Source organism: Myripristis murdjan, chromosome 1 (genome assembly GCF_902150065.1).
Source record: "Myripristis murdjan chromosome 1, fMyrMur1.1, whole genome shotgun sequence".
In the NCBI taxonomy this organism is placed as follows: Eukaryota; Metazoa; Chordata; class Actinopteri; order Holocentriformes; family Holocentridae; genus Myripristis; species Myripristis murdjan.
Genome location: NC_043980.1, coordinates 28,777,680 through 28,803,682, shown reverse-complemented (window position 1 = coordinate 28,803,682; position 26,003 = coordinate 28,777,680). Strand labels below are relative to the sequence as shown.

Here is a 26,003-nt window from a genome sequence, read left to right as displayed (position 1 = left end):
AGGGCCATACAACATCTATTAAATGACCTCTCTTACTCTAAAGCACACTCACAAGGAATGTTTTTTTAACTTTTGCAAGAAAACAATTTTTCTAACATAGCAATTTTGTTTAAAAACAACACACCGACCTTTCTCCATTGTTCTATTTTGATTCCACCCATGTTCTGTTGAATGACTTTGACGATCAGCTCTAAGGAAATACGAAACACAGGTAAACAGTTACAAACTGTACAATTATAATAATTATTCATACAAATATGTTTCAAAGACAACTGAACAGATTGATGTAGATTAGAAATCCTTTAATTGCATTTTTAAAACAAGAAATGCAAAAAAATAAATCTAAAATATGAAATATACAACCAAACAAGTAATATATCTTCACATTTATTCACATCCCATTCATTTTTACCATTCTACAACATAAATGTATGATGTATAGAGTGTATTTACATGTATAGAGACTCCTGATGCTGCAGTCAAGGAACTTTTATTCATTCATGAGTGACACCAGGATATTATTCCTACATGGAACAGTTGTGTGTTCAGTGTAAGGTATTTGAACTCTACAGATTGTCATTCAGCACTATGGTTCAGTCCACCTGTCTGTGTTTCTATATGGGTCAGCCAACCTTAAGCCTACCTGGGTGGTGACTCATCCATTAATGTTACTCAGCAGGTAAACAATGAGTCCGTAAAAACACATAGGTACGCGTGTATGCAACCTCCTACAGAGACACGTGTTACTCACACGTTAGTATGAATACAAAGAGTACGTACATTAATATTTGTGTATGTGTATTTTACCTGTTTTTGTATGATATAGTGTATGAATAGTCATATTACACACCTACAGTAAAAACACACATTGCATACATGTACACAAACACATTTATCTATACACGAACATGCATTAACATCCAATGAACTGGCCCTTTTTATTTCTATATACATAGAAATACTAAATAGGGATTTGATTTATATGTTCAGATGGTAGATCTTCTCAGATACATGCTATAGGTGTCAGACAGGCTGCACACGAGACAAGCAGATGGAGGCCAGTTTAGCATGTGAGTGCTGACACAGCTGTCACACACACAAACACACACACACACATACACACACACAGACTCAAACTTTCAGGTTTGGCCTTACAACAGTTGATGACACTCAGGTGAGGTGAGAATGTATGTTGCCAGTATGTACTATGTTTTATGGTGGCCGTGTTTAGATATTTTTAAGGTTAAACTCACACCTCAGTGAAAATGAAATTACCTATATGGCGTTATGGTGAATTTCATAAAACGCATCATGTAAGGGTCACAGTATCCACTTCGGCTTTTATGATAACGCTCTGAAAGTGAAAATGTCTCCATCTAAGTCGTTCTTGTAGGTAAAAGGAATTGAGAAGTTAGGTGGGCATCTTTCAAGGCCATAAGGATAATCCTCTCAACGCCGTCCTCTCCTTACATTGGCAAATCGCAGCTTACTTCTCCTAGACAATTGCTCAGTAAACATGAAGTGTCTCGCCTTGAGAGAAATGGGTACAAAAGCCCTCCTGCTGGAGGAGAGACCTCAGGCTGAAAGTTAAAGGTGTGCAAACACTGCAGATGAAGCACACGAGCACATCTGCGTGGTGTCTGTGCCACCTGTTGTTGCTCAGCTGCTTAGTTAGCATTAGCCACCCGGGCTGGTTAAGCTTTACAGCTTAGCTCAGTGACCCAGTATAACAGCTAGCTACCGCAAATGAAAGGAACATGGGGAATAGACGACAGCAGAATTCAATCTGAGAGGACAAAGACCTTCATCAACCATCAGCCCATGGGTCCATCGCAATAGTTTCCAAGTAACACAATTTATTGCTGAAGCATAAGGGATTTCAGCATGGATTTTTTTTCTAGTTTTTAATTAATTGTTTAAAGGGCTACTTTTGAAGAAGCATTTCAAATACCCCTGGTCGTTACTGATTTTTTTTTCCTTATTACGGAATTGTACCAAAGCTGTTGATAGGCCTATTAAGCTTTTTTTCTTCGGCCGAAGAAAGAAAAGAAAAGGTCTATAAAAGCCACAACTAAAATAATGACTAAAGACTAATAGACTACAAATGCCAACAGTGAGCTATCAAACACTGCTGTTCACGAGGTGTTGTGATATGTAAGTCAGAAGCCACAACCCTCTTAATGGGTAAATATAGGCTGGCCCAATCCTCTGCTGTGACCTGCTCCTAGGGATTACTGCAAGGTGTGGTCGTGCCCTTGTGCAACCTAACATGCATCTCCCCTCCATGTTACAGGTAAAACACCACAACACTCTCAGTTCCACAAACCAAAAAACAAATCAAAGAAAGCTGGGACAAAAAAAAAACAAACATATAGTCTTAATGTTGAGGACAATTATTGAATGTGAAAAAGACTTTCAAGATGAAAAAGCCGTATTTATCTTTAAGACATATAAAATCTTCCCAAAATCTTCCCAAAGATAAATTTATACTGATAATTAATTGGTCATCTGGGGTGAGCAGTGACCGGGGTTCATCATCTGCTGGGTTCATCTGAAGTGTCCACGAGCAAGACGTATTATAAAACTTCTTTCAGCTCCAGTGTGTGAGGTCACCTTACACACTGACCTCCCTGTGGATCAGGCAAGCAGCAAAAATCCTATTACCCTGTTAGAAGTGATAAAATTTCACATTAGGCTACATGAAAACCTCAATAAATAAATAAATAAACAAGTCAGCAATGAGCCTGATGCCCCCCTCATCCAGTACATATGTATGTATGTATGTATATGTATTTTATCTATTTATTTATTTATCTATATTTGATTTCTATGTGTGATGTGCAGTCGGAGACACTGCTGCTCTGAAATACTGTGTGGCAGACAGACGGGTGGAGCCAAGTGCATAGTCCCTTCCTCAATTTTCAATCATCGTGATCTATAAAAATTAATTAATTAAATGACAGCAAAAACAAAACAAAACCAAAAAAACATTTGAGGAATAACGTCTGAATGCTGAACGGCAGTCAGCTGCTGGACAACAGTTTTCTAAAGTGGTCTGTGTATGATGCAAGCCAAGGAGCTATGTTTTAAAGTTCTCAGAGTAAGGCTGGACAATTTTGTAAGACAAAAAAAAAAAAATCAGATTGTAATAAAGTTTACAGATACTGCAACTGTAATATGATTAATTATTATAGAAGGAATAGCTGGAATTAAAAAGCTAATAAAATGTGGATGGTGTGATTTTTGCTGGGGTCTGTACCAAACAAACATGATTTCTTACATCTGGAAAATACAATTTATAGCCCAGGGCGTCTCTGGAGCACCATAATACTTATTCACAACAATGTTTTCTCACATTTTACTTTTAGCAAAAAACTGCAGCTCCTGCGATTTGGATATTGCACTTGGCTATACTGCGATTTTAATAATATTTCTGTTAACTGTTCAGCCCCAGGCAGAAGCACATGGACAGACCCAGTGTTGACTGAAGTAACTTGAAGAGTCACAGATTGGGAAAACAATTTTACAGTGATGAAAGATCAATGAGGCGCTCCTAAATACAGAGCCATAGTTCCTCCTTTAGTTGTTTTAAATATTTCCATTATGCACCAAACATGAGTGAGGAGTGACCCTGTGGCCTGCAGCTGAAGCCACAAGTCCACAGCAGAGGTGTTAACATCACGCCATAAGCCACGCCATTTGAAGCTTATCTGTCAGGCGCGTAAACAGGTTTGCCGCTGCAGAGTTATGTACATCGCTTTAAGTCCTCCTCACCATATGTCTGAGTGTGAGTCATGCAAGTCTACAAATACTACGTGCATTTTCATAGCACCAGAGGCTAAAGAAAATTACACAACCCACTGCACCCTTGGGCAGCTACAGATAAAATAGCATGCTTTTTTTCCTTTTTTTTTTTTTTTAACTCAAAATACTTCAGTTTCCCCATGAAAGTAAGAGTCATTAAGATGGACAGAACACAAAAAGAGAGATGAGAAACGCGTCTAAATATATGTTGTCCAGGCTGCTATGTTGATATGATAACCTGGACTAAAACTGTGCTGCACGCCCTTATCAGACATCCAATTTGGGTTTCTCCTGAGTGTGAGCTGATTTAAGACACTCCCTGATAAACAACTAAACTACAGCCTATCACAGCAATTAAGGAAACAAACAAATACAAGACTATGACCCACTTTCAGTGTCTGTGTGTGTGTGTGTGCGTGCATATGTGTTTGCGCGAGTGTGACAATACCATCTGTAGCGGTGGTAGCCACATAGTGCTAGCATTAGCCCTGCGAATGCTAATCCTCTAATCTAGCCTGTGTGTATCAGAGGGATAAGACACAACCTCCCCGCATGGAGAACTGGCCAGAGGAGCCTCGTCGCCTTAAGCTCAGCATTCACACACGGAGCTGCAAAAGGCACTGGGTGAGTCAGGAGAGGGACGGGCCAAGAGGGAGGCAACGATGCCCTCTTGAGCAGAAACCCTCCACTTTTCCCCTCTCTGCTGACACTAGAGCCCAGAGCAGCTCTGTTGGAACGCTGCAAAGTGAATACATGAGTAAAATAATTTGCAGCAGTCAGTGCTCGGACATGTTGGGAGACACGAACCACTGAGACACAAAGGGAAGGGAAGGGCCAGCATACTGTAAAATCAGTCACAAGCGGTGGTTTCCTGTGTTACTGCCTCTGACAGGTGGGCCCAAATCTGCAGCCTCGGTGTAATCCAAATGTTTGTCAAATCCCATCAATCTTCTGCCTTTCCTCAGTTTCTGTAACACTGCTCATCCTGAGATTACAGCGATTATGGGAATGTACATTATGTCCAAAAACTGTTGTGCTTGGGCCGATACCCCATAATGTGGAACATTATCAGATGGCCTCACACTCAAAGTTTCATTTTAAACATTTTTCATCAGTGGGTGCGGTTAATTTCTGCAGTCTTTGCGCTAAAGTGATTCTATGATTTAATATTGATTTTTGTCTAGAGACTAATTGTTCTACTTAACTTCATTTTGATTAAAGAGTTTGTGTAATTGTTGCCACTGCAGCTCATGGCATGTTACCAGTATATAACAATAACAGAGATTACACAAATGATCATTTTGAATAATGTGAAATTCATGTACATAAAACCTTGAATTTAGAGGATTTAAGACAAAGAATTGAGAATAAAATATCTCCCATAAACTACATGAATGAATATACGAATGGATGAATGAATGAATGAATATATATAGATAAGGATAGATTTTTTTTGTCGGCTCAAATATTGTGATCACCGGGACAATATTGTGATACCACATGATGGTGTTTTGATGACTTTGCTTGAATTTTGTTGTTTTTCTGTGGGATTTTTTTTGAAATTTTCCATGCAGAAATTTCTATCTTTGACCTTTTATTTTTTATTTATTATTATTATTATTATTATTATTATTATTATTAATATTGTTTTTATTTATTTATTTATATATTTTTTACAGTGTTTTATCACTGAGTTTTTATTGCTTTATATATTTTTATATATCTGGTTCACCACTCTTGGCTGAGGCCTTGACAATTACAGAAATATGTTTTGTCTTGTTACAAGTCCCCAAACAGTTAGTCAATAAATCTGTTAGTTGCCAACAGAAAATTAATCGTTTATAATTTCAGCAATCAGTTATTAGTGTTACTAGGTTATCAAGCAATAAAATGAAACACTTACTGATTAGAGCTTCCCTAAAATCACTAAGATCTGCTCTCTTTTCTCTGGGAGCGGGGGATAAACCATCATCTTGGGCTCTGGTAACTTCTGATGGGCACTTGTCATAATATTTGACACTTGAACGACAAAATAATTCATCAGTTCATCAAAAAATGTATTAATCGATGAATCAATAGTGAAAAAAAAAAACAAAAAACATATAATAAGCCTGACCTACAACAAGGCAAATCAGGAACAATGAAAATGCCACTGGTTAAATATATCAGGATGTACATATCCTGATGTTACTACAGTGTCTTATTTCATATTTAAGTCCTCACTCTGCAGTTGAGTATGAACTTCTACCCACAACAAGGTCAAAGAAGGGTTACAAACACTCACTCATACCTGAGAATCACCAGTGCAACCGAGGTTGTACTGTGTTACTTACATGAGAGTAGAACGCAATGCTTATTAGTGAAAAGTTACTATGCCTCATCATGCAAGAAATGAAAGTGAAATGTTACCTCTGTCCTCACAAACTCTATTCACCCCATAAAGAGCAAAGATAGAGACTAGAAAATGTTGCATTGAACACAAGGGGTGATGCAGGGGGAGGTTGTACACATTTTCTTACCAAGAGCCCATATCTCTAGCTAAAATAAAGCTAAAAACAAACAAACACATGAGTTCAGTAATTTCATCTCCATTTTTTTCTGTCAAAGGAGCAAGCTGTCAATCAAATGCTGCCTGTATCGTTGATGACATCGGATATCAGGCTTTGTCCTCTGGTTTCAAACATTGAAATAAAACTTCTTTTAAATCTTCATATTGATTTAACTCTTCTAGGCCCTTGGAGTGACATGAATGGCATGAATGCTTAAAAGTGACTTTTATGAGTCGCATACCTGTTCAAGTAACAGGGAGAGAACTTTTCCCAGCAAGTTTTGGGATTCAAACTGGTGACTTTCCAGTTTTGCTTTAGTCTTCTGCTGCCACCTTGAAATCTACGTGTTAAACTGTTTGACAACACAGGTGAATAGACACTTCAGTCTGAACTTTACGGCTCACTACAACCTTATACAATGTAGTAACTCATCTTGTGTGTCAGTGTAGAGGAAAATACAACCCTTTGCCATGGAGGAGCATGTAGGCTTTCATTTTAACCAGCTGATTGGCTCCTGCCTCTCTGGGTGAATGGGAGCTTAATAGTAAAATCTGCAGCGGTGGTGTTTGGTTGGAATGAAAACCTAGATTCGTTTCCATGGCACAAGACTGGATAGTACCAGCTTAGCGGCCACGTTGGCACTTGTGTGTATTCTGCAGGGTGTGTGTGTAAGAGAGTCTTGCAGACACATCTGATCAGAAATATGAAGTGAATTCATCTCTGGATAATATATTTGAGCTACATATATTTGCAGGTTTTGCACATGCATATACAGTGAGTGTGTGTGTCACATCCAGGTGGTCTACCTGTGAATGTGTGACTGAGCATTGCACTGGAAAGTCCCTCACAGGGGCAGCATATGGTCCAGTGGATTAAGGTATTATGTCGTGATGCAGGTGACTGAGAAAGCCTTGTCTAATCGCTTATCTGCTAATTGATTACCCAGCCCAGGGCCCTAACCCTGCACACCAAAATGGCAGCAACTTAAAACCTTCAATCCTATTTCACTCTGTCATCCTCCAACGTGACCACTCATAGTTGTAGCCTATTCACAAAGCAAACAAACACCACATAGTTGGTTTTGGTGCAGTTCCCATCACTAGGCTACACAGTGACAAGCAGCATGCACCATCTATGTGCTGATGATCATGTAACCCAATCACATCCTCGTTAATGGCACCTCAGGGGCCCAGAGGAGATCACTCATGACCTGTGAGCTGTGATCTGGGACTTGACTTATTAATCTAATCATAACACTGGTTTATGGGCTCAGCGTGTACACTCATCCGTGCATGTGCTTTTGCATTTTTTGACCTATTGGCATTTAGAGTGAAAATCCTTCTAGGAATTGGGTATGACACTGACTGCACAGACAAAAAAAATCAAGCAATGTCAGATTTGGAAAAAAAAAAAAAAAAAAAAAAAAAAAATCAGGGAGCATCTGTGTTGAAACAGTGTAAATAGCTCCACACTTTGAGACTGTTTTTTGGACTTTGTTGTTTAATTTGTGACGCACAGCTGGCTGCCCCACACCCCACCCCCACCCCAAACACACACACACACACACACACACACACACACACACTACATAGGCATTTAGGTGGCGCTCATCTACAAAGCCTGCAGCTGCAGATTAAGCTTCAATTAGCCTATTTGATAGACAAAACTAGAAACAAGTGGAGGGCACTTGACAACATTGCCCTGTGTGACCCTTGTGTAAGAGAAATGCTGCAAAATGAAACAGGTGAAGATTTGAGCCAGAGGGCAGAAAGAGTGGTAATCTCACCTTTGGGGAAAGGGTTCGGCTGAATAACGTAGAGAAAGGCATGAACCATATGGAAGAGGATGCCTATCGCCCCTGGCTCATAGTAAGCGTGTGTGTCGTACACTGCCGCCGGTACGAAGCCGAAATCCAGCGGCTCCACGGGCGGCGGGGACCGCTGTCTGTGGAAGCCCGGTCGGACCTCCTCCGGGGCTCTGTCCCGTCCACCTGGCTGCTGCTGCTGCTGCTGCTGCTGCTGCTGCTCGCCGCTTGTGGCCCCCCAGCACAGCAGCAGGACGAGCCACCTTCTCCACAGCATGGCTCGCTAAAGTCCAGCTTCGGAAACTAGGAAAACAAAGTAGCTAAAGGAAAAGTAGAGAAGCCCCCGGCCCCGGTGCTCGCCGCTAAAGCCTACAGCAGGGGGGATGGAGAGGGGAGAAGGGCTGCTGACGTTGGAGGACACCTGTCCGTCTCTCAGCGGCTTATCCCCACCACAAAGGAAGAGTTGTCCGAGGGAAAATTAAGAAAAACTAACAACCATAACAGCCCAACTTGTGAAATTAACATCCAGCAGGGTGGAGTTTGGCTTCCGTTAGCTCGTGGTGTCTCGGTGGGGAGTCATCCTGCCGTCAGGAGAGCTTCTTCGTCTGGGACCATCGGTCGACCGAGGTTGTGCTCGTTCACGGTGTCCTCAGCCTCCACGGCCGCGAGACTCTCTCCTTCCCTCGGGCCACCCGCCGAGGGAGCGCGTGCACGTAAAGCCCGACACATGCTCGTGCACGTTTAGCCCGCTGTGCGCATCGCTGTATTGCAATTCAGTCTCAGTTCAGTTCAGGAGTCTTTAATGGTAAAATAGAAAATGTACGTATATGTAGAGAGGGAGATCTATCTATCTGTAGACAGTGATAAAAACACGCCACTTAACAAATCCATACTCAAATCATCAGTCATGCCATGTGGCCAATAAAATCCCGATCACATAACAATGAAGGGTATCCAGTAGATATATAATTAAATTAGCAAATCAATACATTATCAATCAAGCATTAATCTAAGTTCTAAATTCTGTTTTTTCAGTGTTTTACTTCTTTATCCATGTAAAGACTCATTTTGCTGCAGCAATGGCAAACAACGTCCTTTTTACCTCTATGCATGATATCAAAATGATATAGCAGGAAGGTTTTCAAAGAAGCCTCATGTTTTGAATGTAAATATCTAACTCATGCATAATTAGTGCATTGCAAGAGAAAGTCCAGCTGTGTCTCTAGGTCTGTTTGTTTCTGTTTCAGCCTGTGTCTGCAGTTAGACAGAGCTCACCCCGTCTGTATCTTGTCCCTCTGTGTGTGTGTGTGTGTGTGTGGCAGCAGGGGAGCCAGGATTCATGAGTCCATGACTGTCTTCTCTGTTTATTGTCATCTAACGACAGCTGACCTCAGACTCTGTAGGTGATCAGATGGTCTAGACTACTGAAATTTGGTGGAAGTGAAATGTAGGGCAAAGCACAGAAGGCCACGTTGAATATAAATAAATAAAGCAACTGAAATCCAATTCAATTCAAAAGCAACATTAGCCAGGATCAGTGGAAGCCGGACAAAATGCCTCTGCAGTGTTTTGTATTTCAGTGCTCGCTTTCATCCTCTCTCCCTAATTTCTCTGATCAGTCAATTTAAAAGGACACTACTGTGGCTGTATCTAAATGAGAAATATGTATAGGAAACATGAATAATGTATTGAAATCTTCAAACAGAGCCGGACCTTCAGAAAAAAGGCCCTGTGTGTGAGTGTGTGTGCTGACAGATGCCCTCCAAATGCCCATTGAGGGGGAACAGTGGGCTGCAGTGTTCACCCTGTGAACAGAGTCAGTCTGCAGCGACTCCTTTCACTGTAACACTCATCGCCGTAGCTGCATGTTCACTAGGACAAACACATACACACACATACACCTGTGTTAAACATTCAAATTACACAAGAGAGGTTACAAAACAAAATCTTGTTTATTCTCCTTCCCCATGTGTTTTTTTTTTTTTTTTTTTTTTACACAAATGGGATGTATGGGATAAAAATGAAATATCTGCTTCATACATTTTTTCAGGGGGTGACATCCATCCATGCACTGAAAAATTTTCTCTCACATACACACACAGACACACACACAGTTTTTTCATGATACATCCAAAGTCTTAACCCTTCTTTCCCCAGTATGTACTTATTTATTTCACTCTATTGACTGCCTGACAATGGTATGGCTGGATGCAGCCTCTTTTCGCACAGCCAGGCCACAAGAAAAATCCTCGCTGGCACTACAGGTCGAGGATGGCAGGCAGCTTTAATAGATGAAGAATTGTATGATACACGTAATTGGTTAAACTGCACCTCCAGCATTCACAACAGCTAAAACTGATGGGCGCATGTGCATTTGGAAGGAGCTTCTTCCAATAATTAATGCCAGCGACATTTAGTTAGATGCAATTCTGATATTTCTGACAGACAATGCTCTAACAAAGCTTATTCCACGCTATGCTTTGAAAACTGCAACACTCACTGTTTTCATATGATCACAGTGCATGCTCATTTAGGTTTTTTAAATTTTAGACTCCCTGTCATTTTCTGGATCAACTGTGTCTTAGTCTGTGAACAGCTTTGCTGTTGTTACTTCACCTGCACAGACGTCTGATTTGATTTATTCTTACTTCAGAGAGAATGGTAAAGAATTAGGACACATGGTAAAGGGATGCTGGTATACCAATGTCATGCACTGTGAATCTAAAATGAGGTCACGCTTACAGTGGCGATACACTAATACAATTCTCTAGACCACAGTTTTCAATGTAATGAAAAATAAGCTCTGTGTCTAGGTAGTCATGATTATCTGTAGGCTACATGCTTGAAGGAAGCGGGAATACATGAAGCATAGGTTATCTAAAAAACATCACTTCATGATGAAATATACTCCAAATCAATCCACTTCAAAATAAATACTAGTGCCCTCAGAAACAGGCATCGTCTTACTGCAGTGCTTCAAAGTATCAATACCAACACTAATGGCAAGACTCTACAACCTCCAAACTTTTAACTATAGTCAGAAGGCAAAATCAGCATTGTGACCCAACCTTGTGAGCCACAGATGGTGAGAGGAAAATGCACTCATGCAAGGGTTTACATAGCACTACTGTTGTCATGTTCAGTCGCACTAGTGTGACTCAAGCTTAAAAAAAAAAAAAAAAAAAAAAAAAAAAAATTCTCAGCTCATCATGGTACTCTATCGAATGAGAGTGTTCTAGGTGTGTGTGGTGGTGTGTGTCTGCAGGAGCACTTGACACTGGAACAATGCGTTGATGTGTTTATGAGACTTGGTCCTGCAGCTGAACATGATCGGTTATATATATATTTATATATGTGTTTAAAAAACAAAAACAAAACAAAACAAAAACACTGATCTTCATAAAAACATAATTTCAAATATCAGAATTTTTCAGACTTTTGAAAAACCTTTAAAAATTGAAAACTTTTTGTTCTTTCAAAAAGAGTTTGCACTCTCAGTGCTCCACCCCGCCCCTGTACACGATTGTGCTTTTGAACGAACACTCACACAGTCCAGCTGTAACGTTCCTACAATCACACGGTGACACAAGGTTTTACTATCTTTTTTTTTTTTTTTTTACAATTTCACATGTCGTGTACACTTGTTTCACGCGCTATTTACTCTCAACTAGCTGTGCAGGCCATTTTTTTTCCACCCCCATCGTCATCCTGCGGCTGTATGGAGGACCATGACCCGTTCTCACAGTCTACCTGTTTGATAGGGTCAGGGCTGGGCGTGTAGTTGGGGCAGGCGTTCCAGCTGACACAGTCTGACGTGGCCTTGCGATAATTGTTATAACAGCCATATGCCTCGGGTGGTTCAGTCAGTAATAAATATCAATAAATACTCCAGGGGTCGGTTGCACCAGATTAAGTCCCGTCTGAGCATGCTCCACGACCCGCGTCTGATCCCTGAACCTTGCTTTGTTCCCAGGTCACGGACCGGTCGTTCCTGCAGCGTCAGTCTATACGGTTGCCACAGATGGTGAAACGGTCGATCTCCAGCAAGTCTTTTTTGGGTGTTCTGTGTATGAGCCCGTCTCCTTCCATTCCCGTGTCAGCGTTGATGATTTTGTCGTCGTCCTCCTCGTCAGGCGTGGTCAGGAATGTGTCTGAGTCGCTCTTGGGCAGTTTGGGGGCGGAGCTCTCTGCTATGTGGATGAGTGGAGAGTTGACTGATGCTGATGATACTCCACCTTTGTCTGTGACTGGTTCTGTTTGAACGAGAGGATTTTCATTTACCATAAGCAGCATACAGCAACATCATAATGTGCATAATATCATATTTAGGGTTTGGTGAAAACTTCCGTTTTCCAATTAATTGCAATCTTCATTTGAACAATCGATATAAATTCTTAAAATCCCAAGATCAGCCTTTTAACTATGCCTTTTTTTCAGTGGATGTATGGAAGATTTTTGCTAAATGTTATTAGTAGCGTGCCTCCTGTCCTCCTGAAATTCAGCTGACCAGATCCCAAGTTTTGAACTTATTAATAAACAATGGTGGGAGCTCCCCGCTGAATCCAGCGCCAACAAACGTAACAGCAGACTATTTGATGCATTTTGGTTTGATGGTAAAGAAGAGCCGGAAAAAAGCAATGCTGTATGTAAGCTGCAAAACTGGTGCTGTAACCAAAATATTCTGATCTGAATTGATATGGAGAGGACTTTTTTCAAAGCAATCATTGTGACATAATACAGCAGGTAAACACAGGTGTCACTCATGAGATTAATTAAGTTTCTGTTCCTATTAGGTCTAAATGGACCTTAATTAATTAATGTCATTAGTAACACCTGTGTTTAACCTGATATTTCATGTCAAACTGACTCCTGTGGAAAAGGTGTGTTGAACTGAAGTCAATATCGAATCAAAATCAGAAACTTGTGAACCAGGATCGAATTGAACCTGAAAAGTGATTATATGTGTGTGTGTGTGTGTGTGTTACCTTGCTGTGGAGAAATGTGAATGTGTTTGGTCCGATGCGCTCTGGAGTTGGCACGGCTGGAGGCGATGGAGGGTGGAGGGTCGAAGAGCTTTTCTTCCATGTTGGCCTCTTTGACAAACGCACAGGATGTGCCCAGCAGAACGATGCTGTTCAACACCTTTAGAGTGATCATCCTGCTCACACACACACACACACACACACACACACACACACACACACATGGAAGCAAATTAGGGCTGCACCCTGAAATTCAACACATCCAAAAATGTAGCACAGACTGAGATTTTTTCAGTTGAGTATTGAATGAGTAGTTCATTCCTTCATTCATTCATTTATTTATGGGTGAGACTGCACTTCTGCTGTGCATGGAGAGAAGCACACACTGCCGCCTATAGCGTTACTACAGTGTTTTCAATGTAATTTAGGAGCATCACTGCTTCTGTAAATACCGCCCTGGCCATCCTGCCTCTTCAAGAAATTATGGGGGAAACAGGGAGGGACTATAAATTTAAAACCTACTGTTGTTCAATACTTTAATCATTTCAGTTTTCTAATGTCTTAATTATAAACAAGTAAGTTATAATAACTTCCTTTGAGCAGACATGCCTGTGTAATGCTGTATATTTCAAATGGTCTGGCATTTAAATTCTGAATGCAGTAGTTTTAAGTTTTATAGATTTTAAATCTGTATAACTATCATTTCTATAACACTTAAACTAATGCATGTTTATGGTTTCCAGAAAGTATATGAAAAAATAATGAATAGTCAAATCATACTGAACTTGATTCAACTGAGGAAATTCTACCATGTAGAGCTCCAGTAGAAATAATACAAATTTACAAAGAGTTTACAGAGGATATAAGAATAAAAGGAGTGACACTGAAAGATAGCAATTATTACAAAAAAAGATGAAAAAATGAAAATGTATGAAAACTGTAGATGTCTATTCCAGCAATGCAAAATGTGGAACACATATTATCCATCTTGACATTTACCCCAGGTAAAACAGCAGCACACACATGAAGGAGAGTGAACCCTGGATCTTCACGGAGCTGGTCACTACTCTGATCAACTGAAAAGATAAACACACATGTCATCATATTCATATAGATTTCTTTAAAAATGTACACTATATTAATAGCAACAAATATGCATATAAAAAGGCAAAAAAAAAAAAAAAAAATGACTGACCAGAAGAGCTAAAGGAAGAGGGATGAAGCCCATTCTTCTGGACACAGAGTCACTGTAGTCTGTGTATGCCTGCAGATACAGTTAAAAATCACGTCAGCAAGTATCAATAACCAGCATTATTCCACTTCCAATCAATCATTATTCTGTCTATAAACATGCTGTGTTTCCATCCAAATAATTTATGAAATATCCTTATGTATCAAATTAAAATGACGACAAAACTGTCAAGTTGATAAAAATAACTAAAAATATCTTTAGCCATTTCTTTACAGTCCTTTGTTGATGAAGGATAAATGTAATAATAAGTGGTAAAAATGCAACAACAGTGTAAAAGCTAAATTATTACATTTCTTTCACAGCTATATTTTATGTCCAAACAGAAAGCCTGTTCAACTGGACCCTGCCGATGAAAACATATTCAGATTTCAGATACTTTTTTTTTTTCCAGACAATTTGCCAAAAGTTTGCTTATAATTAATTTTACGCTTAGGTGGCAACACAGCTGACATCTGACTTTCTTTCACTCACATTTTTCTGTCGACTGCTAACTAGGTCAAAGGCCAGGCTGGCTCGGTACTCCCCGTATACCTGGGAAACATGGACAGGACAAAAACACAGATCAGTTACAGCAGCAACATTCAAATATCAAACAATTATGCAGACACTGATGTAGGTGAGAGGTAATAAATACTGACTTTTAAAAAAGAATCACGCATGAGGTTTATAAACCTGTTTACTTTTTAAAATTTAAGCTGATTGTGAAACATATAGTGCACTAGATTATTGCTCTATTAGTTGCCCCTGCAGGTGAATTAGTAGGAAAAGTGGAAGAAAGGCAAACTGAGTCAGAAAAAAAAAAAGAAGCAAAAAGGTGTGGGTGTTTGTCAGGCGCTTGAATGCAACAGCATGTCAATGAGGTTTGTGTGATTGAGTTTGACACTCTGGAGATCAAGGGGTTAATCTGTTCCTGTGGGGTCGGTATCCATTACATAACCATGGTTACTACTCCCGGAGGGAAATCAAAGAGGAGAACAAGAGAGCAAAGGAGGTGGGACAAGGTGGTCAGGATAGATGATGAGAAAATGAGCTCAACTGAACTGACAATTACCTTCTAATTCTGTGTAGTTCATGTGTGTGTGTGTGTGTTTATGAGAGAAAGAGAAAGACAGAAAGACTGAGTAAGTGAGAGATAGAAAAAAAATCCAACTGATAAAAACAGAAAAGCTTAATGTAGGTCAGTGGAGTAGATGAAAAATGGTGAAAAAGAAACTGAAATCAAATCTGCTTCATTGTGGCGTTTTCTCCTCAGCATCAACATGTTGCATAAACTTGAGACACTGACTTCAACACACACACACACACACACACACACACACACACACACACACACACACACACACACACACACACACACACACACGACACACAAACTCACATCAGCACTGATGTCATTGAATTTAGTGATGAAGGCGTGCTTGACAACGTCCACGGCAACTTCAGAGGCTATCACCATGACTACATCAGGGAACAGCACCCACAGGTGGTCTGTGAACAAACACATGGAAAAATCAGCCACATCATCAGTAATCAGTGGAGCAAATCCATTTTCATAAACCCGCTGTCAGAAATGACACCCTTGCAATATTGTTATAGCACGTGGGCACAGAGCTGATTTTAACCATTTCTCCTGAGATAATTACCAGGGTTCCACGAGAACTGCTCCATGTTCCTCAGACAGACGATGAGCAGGAGGATGTAGTTGGTGAACCTCTCTTTAATGTCTATGGGAAACAAACAAATCAATCCTGGATTAACCTACTTTGTATACACTGTGGCTGAGCTCAATTCCAAAAAAAAAATTTACTTTCTGACAATTCATTGGGTTCAAAATGCATGAAGAGCAACGACTTGTTTGTGAAATATCTGACTTCCACATTAGGTTTCTTGCAGCACTCACCACTGTTTGACATCTGAAAAAGGTTGTTCTTTTCAAACTTCTTAAACACACTTCCTTTGATCTCCACAAACTAGACAGGATATATATAAAAAACAAAATCAGATGCATCATGACTGAGAAAATGCTGCATGAATTTTAAAATGGGTGTATGTGTGCCTTACTCACATTGTTGGACATCATGATGGTGAGCAGGGACTTGTTGTGGGAGTTGAAGGCGACGTTGAGAGTGGTGGCCTGAACCATGATCAGGATGGCATGGAGAACTGGGATGCACCATGCTCAGGAAAATACACACAGCTGACTACTGTCGGGAATACTATGCAATCTGTACATAAGCACACTCCAACACCTTGGAAATACAAATGGTATGTGCACTGCTTTCTCTATTTTTAGCAACTACTTCTAGTCAATTCATATATATCCCTTTAATGCCAAAAAAATTGGGGGCAAAAATTCCTGAGTCTTGCTCTTGGAAGAGGATTCCAGGGGAAAATCGAGCACCTTAATTTTTGCGTGTTTGTGTTTCCACCTCAATCCAAAAACAACAAAGTTCATGAACAAGGTGTCCAGTCATTCTGCAACTGACAGCAGCAAAACAGTCAACATAGAAGATGTCGAAGCCACCGTTATGTTCATGGTTATTCATCGCTGTGCTGCAGCATTTGGTTTTGGAGAGGAGACGTGTGGAGGTCAAGAATGAGATTGTGTATGCTAGAAACACAGGAGCTGAAAAGAGGAAACTGGTTTTACATAGAGTAATGGAGGATAAACTGTGTGACATAACATGCAGTCACATAGACAAACAGTATTTGTTCGATCAAATAGTAGCCAACTGATCTTTTGATAAAATTATCTTTCAATTTGTGTTTTGCAGTCGCTCACTCCTGTTGTGTTTTTAAAAAAATGGCAGTGGTGCTACTTTCCACTTCGCTATCTCAGTTGCAGGGACGGTTTTGGGGGTCAGGAGCTCAACCCTCAGGGTAACAAGAGGGACTGGCTCCTCTGATGGAAACAGAGATAAGGGTTCCTGTGCTGGGAAAGGGGTAATACAGAAACGTGTGCTCACACCCACAAACATACACGCATGCACACCTTCTCGGTAAGGATACAGACATAGAGCACAGCCATGAGGAAGTGGGGAATGACGCCGATGTGCGCTCTCTTCTTCTCCTTGGGCTCTGTGGCGGTCCAGTACAGAGCATCCAGGATGTCTTGTCCGAATGACGAGAACAGACGATCCGCGACCTGGCAGGATGACAAGAGAAAGTAGACAGGAAGCAAAGAGTGACTGGTGGGTGCCAGATCATATGACGTCATCAGACTTAAAAACCTTGGAAGGTTTTGGGTTGTACCTCCAACATGTTGTAGATGATGTAGAGCTTGATGACGGACTGGCCCCGGATGAGGTGATACATCATGGAGTAATCCACATAGCTCATCATGGAGTAGCACAGAACCATGATGAAACCCTTCAGCACATCGCACACCTGGGCTGGCTGGAGCAGGCGGGAGCCACTAAACACGAATACACACACACACACACACACACACAAATTAAACACAAAAGAAAGAGCAAGAGCGGAAAATCCAAAAACACATGAGTAAACCTGACCCATTAGTATCGCTCTTCTGTTTAAGATCAAAGTTAGAGACAGCTATGCTGCCCTCTAGAGGTTGAGGATATATTACACGGTGGTATTTTCATATATACTAGGCAAAAAAAGTTCTGCACCGCTTTTTCAGTCTATAATTTCTCCCCTTTATTTATACCCAATAGTGTTGTATCTTATACCGATGTAAAGCCTGATTCGTCCTCTTTCCAATGAGATACAACTTGTAAGGATCCTGCATTTCTGGAATGAGTGACACTGGTAATTGTGTCGGAAGCGACCTTTTTTTTTTTGAGAAAATCCCCTGCAATATTTTTTCAGTTGATCATTTCTCCCATTTAACAATACCGATTGGTGTTGTCTTTTATACCATTAGAAAGCCTGATTCGTCCCCTTTTCAATGAGAAATAAGTTGTAAGGATTGTCAATCAATTAGTATGACCAACATGGCTAAACATTCCCCCCTTTTTGGGGGGAGCAAAATCTAGTTTATATGGACGTTTCCATATGTAGCCTGCAAAGACTAAATAGAAATGTTCCTGATTCTTTTACTAATTCCTGCTTATAAGTTACAGCACAGAATATTGGCACAGTTCTCAAGCAAATGTGACACATGTTACAGTCCTACTGAGTTGCACTGTCACCATAGCAACTAACCAAAATGGCTGTTTTATGCTGTACTTGTAGCCAAATGACCATGACTACTCTATTCCATTCAAGTTCTGTGGTGTGGCCATGAGCCATGTCAGTTTCTGCTCATGTACACACACATCCAAAGAGGGACGCATCAGCAAAGAGAAATTTCAACATACTCTTGAGTATCGCTCAAACTGTAGAGGTTCAGCAAACAGCGTGCAATAATACACTGTCTGACATTTTACATGGATCTGAAAATAACAGCCGCTTTGTTTGTCTAGCGCAGTATCTAGGCATGCTACGCCCACCAGTGCTGTTCCTGCTAAACCAAAATGTCCAAAGATGAACAATTAATCAATTTGGATTGTAAGTAGCCATTTAAACAGACTGGAAAAACTGCACATTTTTCATGTATCAACATAATTCATTGTTTTCATATTTCACTTTTTTTTTTTTTTTTTTTTTTTTTAACAATACATTTTAACCTTACTCAGTAGCGACTGGTGTTCAGCAGGTTCCATTTGTTTTCAGCCTTGACCCGGCTTCCCATACATATCCTATCTACAACATACTGTATGCATACATATCTATGTGTGTGCCTTACCTGAGACCGCAGCATGGCAACGTGAGGAGTCGCAAGAGGGCCAGCAGCACCCTGAGGGGCAGCAGGGTGAATACATATAGAAAGGCATCCAGACACAGGAAAAAGCCAAATGTCATCAACTACAGACAGCGGAAGAAAGAGAGAAAGAGAGAGAGAGAGAGAGAGAGAGAGAGAGAGAGAGAGAGATATTAAGTTCACATATTGAAAGGCTTTTGAAAATTTCTCAGGTTGAAATGTTTGTGTGTTTACCTTCTCCAGCTCTTTAGGAATGCGGAGGCAGGTGTAGACCCTCTCCCGGCGCTCTGTGTATTTGGCCTCGTTGTGTTCCAGGAAATAACCTCTGGTAAGCTCAGCTGTTATAAACCTGACCAGAGACAGGTCTGTTGCAAAAAATAGAATGAGAAGAACATTGAAAATATAGCACCTCAAAGCTTTTTCCTGAAATCAAATCAATGATGGTTTCTCATGGTCCCTTCCCTCAAACACACTCACACCCTCGAACACACACAAAGCTGGAGTAAGAAATATAGGCAATCTGAAGAAAAACAATATCATAATATACAAGTATGAAATAACAAACTATATAGTTTGACATAGCTGCATGGTCAGTTTATAAGAGAGTAGTTATTCAAGCAAGATCATCACATTAGCACAAACCCTACTTAACCCTTACTTTATGTTGTGAGGCAAAGAGCCTAAGCACACATGCAAGAGATAAGCATTTTGGACTGAGTCAGCTTTCCTTCGTCTTAGGTTTTAGGAAATAATTTACAATCATCATGACTGGCAAGAAGAGCCTTGTGACAGCTCTGTTACAGCCACAGCTGGCAAGCAGATCAGTCTGGCTGCCTGACTTGTTTTAGGAGCCATGGACTTGTCACCTGGATAGGGAACCTCCCAGTGATCTCTCCTCGTCTCACTCACTCACACACCCACACACACCCACACACCCACACACACACATATATATATACGTACACAGCGATAAGCAGAGATCTATACAACCTTGAAACTTTTGATGACTTCATTTAAGAGCAGTGGGTGACTGCTTGTGCATCTCCTGTGTGAGCCAAACTGGGCCGTTTTCCAATTACAAATAAAATATAATGTACACTATCTTTTTAAATGGTCAAATAAAATTAGCTACGAGTTTTCTCTTAGACGCAAATTCAGATAACAGAAACGCAGTCATCAGCGACACTTGCCTCACAGATCCACTGCTCGAGCCGTCGGTGCACAAGAACTGCACGTTTTGTTTTAGCAGAGCGACCCGGCCTGCTGCGACTTTGACATGATTACATGTGCAAGTGTTATCTACCTCATGTAGACAGTTGGGAAGCCGGCTATCAGTTTAAATTTGCATGCACATACAGGAAATCAGCTAGATTGTGTTACAGTAATTCAGTGCAATGTGTAATTGGTAACAGTAGCTGAGGTTAGCTTGTGAACATGCTCAATGCACACCTGGCTGCAGCGTTTAACTCTGCACCCAATCAAATGACTGGAGCTGCGTTTGCACAGCAGCATTATTATCAAAGTTTAGCACACCTGAGGTGCAGCGGGCTTAGCTTGTTTGCTAACAAATGAAAACAAACGGTGTCGACGACAGCTAATGTTAGCAAACTGGAGATATATGCTCAGAGCAGCCTAGCTCTCTCACCTGAGAGGTTGCGTTTCTTGCTCTTACTGCTGCCATTTTTATCGTTGAAGCCCAAAGTCTCCGTGACTCCGTCCTTCTCCTTGTTCTTATCGGTTTTGGCAGCTTTCCTGTCCCTCTCACTGTCCTCTTTCTCCGTCTCTTTCTCCTCTCCTAGACCTGTCGATAGCGAGTCCGCCATCTTCACCAAACTGTCTCAGCTGGAGACAGGCGTCGACGTCATTCCCTGACGTCAGCACGTCCTGTAATTTCACAGAATCACCACCAGGTGTCACCAATACTTTTGTTTGGCGATTGTGACTACTTTTCAGATGATGGATGGAAATGGGTTGATTAATTGACTGATTGAGCGATCAGTTGATTGATTGATTGAATGATTTATTAGTGGATTGATTGGAAGAACATGGTGTATGCAGAGTTTGTAGTAGGCCTCCACTCACACACCATTACAATCTTTTTAGCAGTGATTTGTAATGTTGGATGATTTCACTGGTGTAGCCTAGTTTAGATTTATATAAAAATAAATGTAAATGCAATGTGAAAAGAGAAAAATGTGAGAATTTTAGGTAAAAGACTGGGGAGAGTAGGCCTATCAGCAGAGATCGAGGAATGCAGAGGGGCAACGATTAAAAGATCAAAAAAATGCAAATTCTATCTCTTTCCCATTACAGCCCCCAGCCCCTTTTTGTATCACAGCTAACAAACAATCAGGTCACAGAAGCTTGTGGGATGACTTATGGTGGTGCATTTCATCACTAATGTTGTAAGGAGCCCATAGCTTCTACATTGTCATCCCTGTATCTATAAACATGCTCTACGTTTTCTCGGGTGATGCAAAACAAGTTGCAAAGCCGGATGAGGAAAGGAAAAAGTCAACATTATAAAAGACAAAACCAGGAGGGGAAACGCTGCAGGTGCACTCCTTTTGGCTCTCACCATCCACACCAAACAGCTTGAACACCTGACATCTACAGTTCTTGGTAAGACCTTATCCTGTATATCTATTTCATCTTAATATCCAAACTCAATAGAGACATAGACCTATATTGCCCCATTCAAAATCAGTGAGTGCACATTGTAGTTCATGCTCCCTGACCTTTAGGAAGCCTGCTGAAATGGACACATCAGTCACGTTAACATGAGGCCTAATTGCTGTTCCGTGTGACTTTATAACTGCATTCGCTCCGTAATAAACTATAAATTTCCAGTTGCAAATGCCATGGTGGAAAGGTTATTGCACCCCCCGATTAGAGCCCAGGCAGGGCGAGGGAGGAGGGAGCAAAGTGTCTGAGACCCGAGGCGCACAGGCAGGGCAGGGATAGAGTTTCTCTTGGTAAGGGATCTCTCTGACCGCCATAGATTCGGTTTCTCCGGCTCTGTAGGCTCCATCACACATCAACACATGCAGTATCCCAGGCAGAGAACGACTCTATTTGTTTTATTATGATTTTTATTTTAGCTCAAACGTAAAAAGAAACTCATGGTGATTGCGCCGGGCGTCGTGTTACCTGTCCCAGGGCACCATGGGCTTGTACGCCCGGTGGCGGTAAGATGCCTGGGCTGTGGAAGCGGATAACATTCTCGTTGGCCTCGGCTCTCTGTATCGGCTCTGTGCTGCTCTTGGTTGTGGCCCTGTCGACCGAGCGGTGGGTGACCGGCCGGATCCTGTGCAAAACCGGGGCCGAGATCGTGAACGCATCCGACCCGGAGCTCGACCAGTTCACCGGGCACATTTACTACGGCTTGTTCCAGGGAGGGAAGACCAAGAACTGTGGGCTGGGGAACCGGAGCTCCAAAATCTACAGTAAGACCACACACACCTCTAAATTAACTCTATTAAAACCCATGTCAGTCCCACCTCACATATCTGTCTTATTTAGGACAATTAACGCACATTTGGCTACTTTTCAATACAATGACGATACATTTTAACACAAGTTTTTTTTTTGTTTGTTTGTTTGTTTTTTAATGTATCTTCTGTTGAAAAGATACACAAATAGGCCTATATGTTGTCCAGAGAAAACACAAATAGGCTAAAAGAGCATAGGGAGCATTAATCAATGCATTGAACTCCATTGTATGTCAATATTCCTGCATTTGGTATCATTTGCCACCATTTCCAAGCCTATCTAGGCCTGCTGTAGTTTTATGGGGGAAAGTGGATTATCAGTTACTGATGTGTGGTGGTACATTATTAGATGGTTATTGGGTTATCCTATCAATAAGTCTCCACAATATGTTGCTTGATCAAACAAAATAGCAAAGACAACAAGATCAGGGGGAATAATTTAGTCCTATAACTCAGTGTCAGTGTGCCATCTATTTTACTATGTACTTGCCCAGAGACAGTTGACTGAGCACACATGGTCTTCCTGAGACTGTGCAATCACAGTGCTCTACTGGGGGCCACTGTGTGTGTGTGTGTGTGTGTGTGTGTGTGAGAGAGAGAGAGAGAGAGAGAGAGAGAAAGAGAGAGAGAGAGAGAGAGAGAGAGAGACAGACAGACAGACAGACAGACAGACAGACAGACAGAGAGAGAGAGAGAGAGTGAGAAAGTCCCTCCCTCTCTCTCTCCTGTCTTGATCCATATAAACCAGCCAGCATAACTGATGTCTGTATGTGTGTGTGTGTGTGTGTGTTTCTCTCTGGCTGGCTGTTCAGTTTTCCCCAAGCTTGTGCAGACGCTGAACGGTGGACTTCATATGATGGTGATTCTCTTCCTGCTGGTTTCAGTGGGCTTTGCCTTGGTCAGCCTGTCCTTCTGTATCTACAATGCCCGCAAAGTCCCGTACCAGAGCATCAAGGGACACAAGGGGCTCTACCTGTGGAACTTCATCGCTGGTATGTCAAGGAGCTTTGTCCAAACACACACACACACACACACACACACACACACACACACACACACACACACACACACACACACACACACACACACACACACACACACACACACAGACAGCTGAAAGCCTCACAGATGAGCCCACTCTTACCACCCTTTCTTTATGTTTCCTTTCTCCTTTCACCCTTTTACCTTGCCCTTTTGTAATTGCATCTCCTTTGTAGCTGCACTCTCCCTCGAACCTTCCTCTGTCTCATTCAGGCCTTTGTTCCTCTTTGTTGTTGGCTGTTTTCATGTCCATGCTCATTATCTCTTCCCTCTGCAAACTGCTCTCCTCCGCTAATCTCTCTTTCTACCTGCACATACTCCGTTTATCTCTCCTCCCTGTGCTTTAACATATCCCTTTCTTCCCAACACCCCTTACAGCTTTCATTTCTCTCTGTGCCCAGCTCTGTTCGGCGCCCTGGGTGTGCTGTGCTTCCTGGCAGCCTTGAGGCACCACAGTCTGACCGAACGGGTGGCCAACTACCGGGAGAACCTCTTCCTGCTCTCCGTCCTGGACGACAGCCTGGATTGGTCCTTCTGGCTGGGCGTGGCCAGCATTGGGACGCATGTCGTCATCTGTGGAGTGGTCGCCATGAGCCGCATCAAGCTGCCCAAACCGGAGAACAAAAAGCCTGAAGAGCCCACCATCTCTGCTCTGGACCTGCTCTACTGAACCTCCAGCCAGAGCAGAGCAGAACTGAAGACAGATCAATAGCTCTACAAACTTGTTAGTGCTAAAAACAAACACTACGCCAGTGTTTATATCAGTACACACCCATCATATTCAATTGAACACCCTTGATTGTTTTGAACATCCACAGCAGAGCCATATCAGCTCTATATGAATAGACAAAGTGGCTACAACCAACTCAAAATAATTGTCACTGAAAATTAATGACTTACTGATACTGGAAAATGTGCTGTCTAAATGATTTTTACACTGGTCTGGATATTACAGCTGTTGTATTATTTCTATACCTGCTTGGTCTTCATATCCACATTACTAATAGTTATTTCACCTAAATTTCTTGTGTGTAAATACTTTATGAGCACACCAATAGTCATTACTACAGTCTAATCACAATATCAAGGTATTTAGTCAAAGATATTTGAGTTTGTCATTTTTTCTATATTGGACCAAATTCACTCCATACAGAAAATTTTCTAGTTAGTTGTTTTTCCAGTGGCAATTATTTGGATTTGACTAGTGTTGACTGGATTGATTGTTGTTATTCATAGGGCTCATTTGGCTTGGGCAGGTTTTCAAAACTATGTGAAAGTGTTAAATTATCTCTGAGGGGTGCAGACTCACAGAGACACTGGAGTAGTGATGATATTTATGCATTCAAAGGTTCAATAAACACTCGCTGTGTTGCTGTTGTGAAAACTCACACACACTGGCAATTTTTAGAGCACTTGCAATGTAATTTGTGATATTTTTTTCTTTGCACATCCCTCTGAAATGACACTTATTCCAGACAGGAGACATCATGTACATCACCAGAGGGCTCAGAGCACACAGCCAGCCACAAGGAGCACACCAGGTGGGAAAGGAGCTTAGCAGTCATTTTTCCACAAGGACATGGTGCTGTAAACTTTTGCAAAGATGCAACAAGTGACCTCTAGTCGCTCTTTCACCACCAGGTCACTGTGCCGCTTGGCCATCCTAATTACAGTGACATTAAACCACTCCAAGCCACAATGCCATCCATAATGTATGAGTGGAATGACTTAACTGCAGACACTGCCACAACTAAAGTCGCATCACTACTGACTTGTGGCTTGTTGGACATTCAATCTGGAGTTGTGTATATGCTGTCTACAATTGTGACATGCAGTATGTGTTTGATGCAATGTAAATATATGATTATTATTTTCATTTTCTATATGAAATGTCATTAACAGACTTGTTTTTAAGTCACTGCATGGTAATCCCAGTAAAGTCTTGTGGCCAGAATGAGAGTCTGAAAAGAATTTTCAGTCAGCCTTTCTTTGTGAATTGAATTTAATTCCTCTGAGTAGTATTTCTACTTTTGTTGTCCACTCTTCTGGTGAGAGAGCAGCTGTGTGAGCACAGGTATTTATTCTTCTATGATTTTCTGGCTTAATTGACCAAACAGCACTAATTATTCAACTTAAGCAGAAGTGCTTTGATCACGATTTCCCTTATTTAAAAAAAAATGCTCATAAAATTGCTCAGATTTGAGGCATGTAATCAAAAGCAATTATTTTGTGCATGTTAAAAAAAAGTGGTCCTTGTAAATAATCTGATGTGCCATTGTTAGTGGGCTGCTGTAAAATGGATTGGTTGCACTCTT

At 41.2% G+C, this 26,003-nt stretch overlaps 3 protein-coding genes across 5 annotated transcripts in view; 1 reads left to right on the top strand and 2 right to left on the bottom strand.

The window, feature by feature from the left end:
* Positions 1–8,826, bottom strand: part of prom1b (prominin 1 b) — a 27,612-nt gene extending 18,786 nt beyond the window's left edge. Inside the window, exons 1-2 of one of the 2 annotated variants that reach the window (XM_030054096.1) lie at positions 8,140–8,826; positions 129–190 (exon numbers count right to left, since the gene is read on the bottom strand). In XM_030054096.1, the coding sequence (XP_029909956.1) occupies positions 129–190; positions 8,140–8,434 (357 nt within the window). In that variant the 5' untranslated portion in view covers positions 8,435–8,826. The remainder of the gene's footprint in view (positions 1–128; positions 191–8,139) is intronic. The other variant, XM_030054106.1, reaches the window with a different exon arrangement.
* A 1,301-nt stretch (positions 8,827–10,127) lies between these two features.
* Positions 10,128–20,997, bottom strand: tapt1b (transmembrane anterior posterior transformation 1b). The gene is made up of 14 exons (XM_030060071.1): positions 20,802–20,997; positions 19,391–19,521; positions 19,142–19,260; positions 17,644–17,806; positions 17,401–17,536; positions 16,457–16,554; positions 16,292–16,361; positions 16,035–16,115; positions 15,770–15,879; positions 14,863–14,922; positions 14,335–14,403; positions 14,139–14,215; positions 13,143–13,315; positions 10,128–12,410 (listed from the first exon to the last, which is right to left on the bottom strand). The coding sequence occupies exons 1-14, from the start codon at positions 20,977–20,979 to the stop codon at positions 12,157–12,159; spliced, it is 1,719 nt and encodes a 572-aa protein (XP_029915931.1). The 5' UTR covers positions 20,980–20,997; the 3' UTR covers positions 10,128–12,156.
* A 654-nt stretch (positions 20,998–21,651) lies between these two features.
* clrn2 (clarin 2) lies at positions 21,652–25,647 on the top strand. Of its 2 annotated transcripts, none has more exons than XM_030059405.1 (4): positions 21,652–21,778; positions 22,316–22,602; positions 23,460–23,639; positions 24,090–25,647. In XM_030059405.1, the coding sequence occupies exons 2-4, from the start codon at positions 22,350–22,352 to the stop codon at positions 24,356–24,358; spliced, it is 702 nt and encodes a 233-aa protein (XP_029915265.1). In that variant the 5' UTR covers positions 21,652–21,778; positions 22,316–22,349; the 3' UTR covers positions 24,359–25,647. The 2 variants fall into 2 exon arrangements, with proteins under 2 accessions (XP_029915265.1, XP_029915273.1); XM_030059413.1 differs by lacking the exon at positions 21,652–21,778 and adding an exon at positions 22,086–22,131.
* The last annotated feature ends 356 nt before the right edge of the window (positions 25,648–26,003 follow it).